The 3,471-nt window shown below is 36.4% G+C and overlaps 1 protein-coding gene across 1 annotated transcript in view; it reads right to left on the bottom strand.

Annotated features, from left to right (window-relative positions):
- The window catches only part of ABCE1 (ATP-binding cassette, sub-family E (OABP), member 1), a 27,795-nt gene that overhangs the window by 22,272 nt on the left and 2,052 nt on the right, over nt 1-3,471 (bottom strand). Inside the window, exon 2 of the mRNA XM_006872268.1 lies at nt 1,908-1,993. Coding sequence (XP_006872330.1) covers nt 1,908-1,993 — 86 coding nt within the window. The remainder of the gene's footprint in view (nt 1-1,907; nt 1,994-3,471) is intronic.

Raw genomic sequence — 3,471 nt, 5'->3', positions numbered from 1 at the left:
GGGTTTCCGAGGGTGTAAATCCTTACGGGAGTAGAAAGCCTCATCTTTCTCCCGCGGAATGGCTGGTAGTTTCGAACCGCTGACCTTAAGGTTCGCAGCCCGATTCGTAACCACTACGCTACCAGAGACACAGACAATTTCAGCTTACACAAAGAAACAAGACACAGTTAAGTTAAACAAATGACCAAAATACAGAGTCAGAAAACATAACACCAAAAATGGTATTGGAACTACCTGAAAAGGAATTTAAAAGGAAACTTTAAGGGAGTGTGAGAAAAAGAGGAAAATGCAGATGAAATCAAGGACAATTTTGAAAAAACCTTAAAATAATTCAAAAAACAAACTGACAAAATAAACGAGGGGGGAGAAAAAAAGGACTCATACAAAGTCAGCAATCAGAAAGTGAGAAGATGCACAAATATTTCAAAAATAGGTAAAGAGGCAGAACTGTGGCCATGGGAAGCTAAACTACTAGCCTGAAGAAAAAGCTCTCAATATTATTATCTGCTAGTGGAACAATCAGAAAAAGAACAAAAAAATTCCAAAGAAAGCTTAAGATTTACATGGGATACTATCAAGAGGAATAACTTATCTGTGATTGGAATTCCAAAACAGGAAGAAACAAAGTAAAGCAAAAACAAAGAATATTGTCCAAGAGTAGTTGAAAGGAAACTTCCCGAACATGAAGAGAAGTCATTAATGAAGTTGAATGAACCCCAAACAGGATAGATCCCAAAATAAAAACACTAAGCATTATTATAATCAAACTTTTCAAAACCAAAGATAAGTAAAGAAGCCTGAGAGGAGCTCAGGAAAAACAAAAAGTTACCTACAAAAGAGAACTAATAAGACTAAGCTTTGAATTCTAAGCAGAAACTATGCAGGTAACAAGACAACGGAACAACATATATAAAACCCTAAAAGAAGAAAACTGCCACCCAAGAACAATAAATCCAGCAAAAAAAGCTGTCCAACAAATAATGGTGAACTGAAATTGTCATTTTCAGAAAAAAGAAGTTAAAAGAATTTGTAAAAACCAGGCCAACTTTACAAAAAACAAGGGAGTTCTTCGGACAGCAAATCAACAACAGCAGACAATAACCTGAGACTAACATACATGACAATATCACCTAGATTCAATCTACTTATGGAAGTATTCAAAGAAAAACAGACTTACAAGACTAAAAATAGAGAACCAGAGATACAGTTGCAACAACAAAAAACAAAGTAAAAAGTTACAGAACTTCAAGATGAAGAGCAAATCAAGTAGATTTCAAGAAAAAAAAAAAAAATTTAAACCTAACTGTAACCCTAAAGGCTAGATCAAGCCTTACTCCTAGCCCTAGCTGAACCCTTACTCCAAATATAATACTAATACTACAATAACCCAACAATAACCCTAACACTAAATGAAGTCCTGGGCCTAGCCTTGAACTAGTCTGTCCTACCTCTAACCCTCACTCTTTACTCTTACCTACCCCAAAGAACTTTCCACGAAGGACCACAGGTGTAACTTTATAGAGAATTGTTTAACAGAACTGTTGAATGAGTGCTCCCAGCTCCAACTCAAAGTGTATGGGCATAAAGATTTCAGTATATTCCCATTTATAAGCTAAAAGAAGATAAAGAATTGAAAACAAAACAAAACAAAAAACAGAAAAAGAAAACAACAAAAAGCTCCTAGTGGTTATGAATCAGGCTGCTAATCTTACAGTCAGCAGTTCAAAACTACTAGTTGTTCCATTGGAGAATGATGAGGCTTTCTGCTCCTGTAAAGATTTAAAGCCTTGGAAACCCTGTACAGGGTCACTATGAGTAGGAACCGACTCCATGGCACATAACAACAAAATCTTAGCGTTATATTCAAGTTACAAAATTGCTCTGACAAATAAAACATTATCACTTACCTTAATACAAATACCGCAACCAATACAAAGAGTTTCAGAAATCCAAGCTATTTTGCTCTGGGGTGTAACTTCTATGCATAGTTTTCCTAGAGAAAAACATAAAACAAAATCATTTTTCCTGATCTAATTTCCCAAACATTGTTATTTTGGTAATGCTGGCTCCAAACTTCTGTATAGCTGCAGTGTTTACAAAATAAAAGTCAAAACAAAAGAAAAAAACTCATTTGTTATAATGTCTTAAAATCAATGTTTTATGGGGATAATTTCTGAAATGAATGCCTTGGTTTTTACTTAGATGAATCCTGCTGTCAGGCTATGTTGTTTTAAAGTGTGGGTATAGATATATAAATACTGAACATATATAGATATATAAAGACAGAAGACCAAATGAGTTGTGAGATGACATCAAGAACATCACACATGAAGAAAGCAAAAAGTCATTAAGAAGACAAGAAAGAAAGAAAAGGTCAAAATGGAAGTCAAGAGATACTGAAACTTGCTCTCCAACGTAGAGATGCTAAAGCAAATAAAAGAAATGAGGAGGTCCAAATGGAAGAAATGAGGAGGTCCAAGAACTGAACAGAAAATTTCAAAGATCAGATCGATAAGATAAAGTCAAATATTACAACAAAATATGAAAAGATCTGGAGTCAGGAAACCAAAAAGGAAGAACACACTCAGCATTTCTCAAGCTGGGGGAAGTGAAGAAAAAATTCAAGCCTTGACTTTCGTTATTGAAAGATTCTCTGGGCAAATTATTGAATGATGCAGAGGGTATCAAGAGAAGATGGAAGGAATACACAGAGTCACTGTACCAAAAGGAAATGGTTAATGTTTAACCATTTCAAGAGGTAGCATATGATCAAGAGCCAATGATACTGAAGGAGAAAGACCAAGGTGCATTGAAGGAATTGCAAAGAATAAGGCACCAGGAATTGATGGAATAAAATTCAGGAAAGTGAGGTGGCACAGGAGGCACTCACTCATCTCTGCCAAGAAATGTGGAAGACAGCTATCTGGCCAACTGATTGGAAAAGATCCGTATTTGTGCCCATTCCAAGGAGAGGTGATCCAACGGAATGCGGAAATCATCAGGCCTTTGATATCCTATGCGAGTAAAGTTTTACTAAAGGTAATACGGAACGGCTGCAATCATACGCTGACAGAGAACTTCCAGAGGTTCAAGCTGGATTCAGAAGAGGCTGTAGAACGAGGGATATCATTGCTGATGTCCGATGGATCTTGGCCGAAAGCAGAGAACATCAGAAAGATGTTTACCTGTGCTTTATTGACTATGCAAAGGCTTTTGATTGTGCTGATCATGACAAGCTATGGACAACAGTGTTAAGTATGAGTGTTCCAGAACACTTAATTGTGCTCATGAGGAATCTGTACCTGGACCAAGAGGCAGTTGTTCGAACAGAACATGGGAACACTCAATGGTTTAAAACAAAGAAAGGTATGTGACAAAGTTGTATTCTTTCACCATACTTATTCAATCTGTATGCTGAGCAAATCATCCAAGAAGCTGGGTTATATGAAGAAAAACGTGGCATCAGGATTG

Source organism: Chrysochloris asiatica, unplaced genomic scaffold (assembly GCF_000296735.1).
Source record: "Chrysochloris asiatica unplaced genomic scaffold, ChrAsi1.0 scaffold00190, whole genome shotgun sequence".
NCBI classification, from domain to species: domain Eukaryota; kingdom Metazoa; phylum Chordata; class Mammalia; order Afrosoricida; family Chrysochloridae; genus Chrysochloris; species Chrysochloris asiatica.
This window is presented reverse-complemented; position numbering and strand designations above follow the sequence as displayed.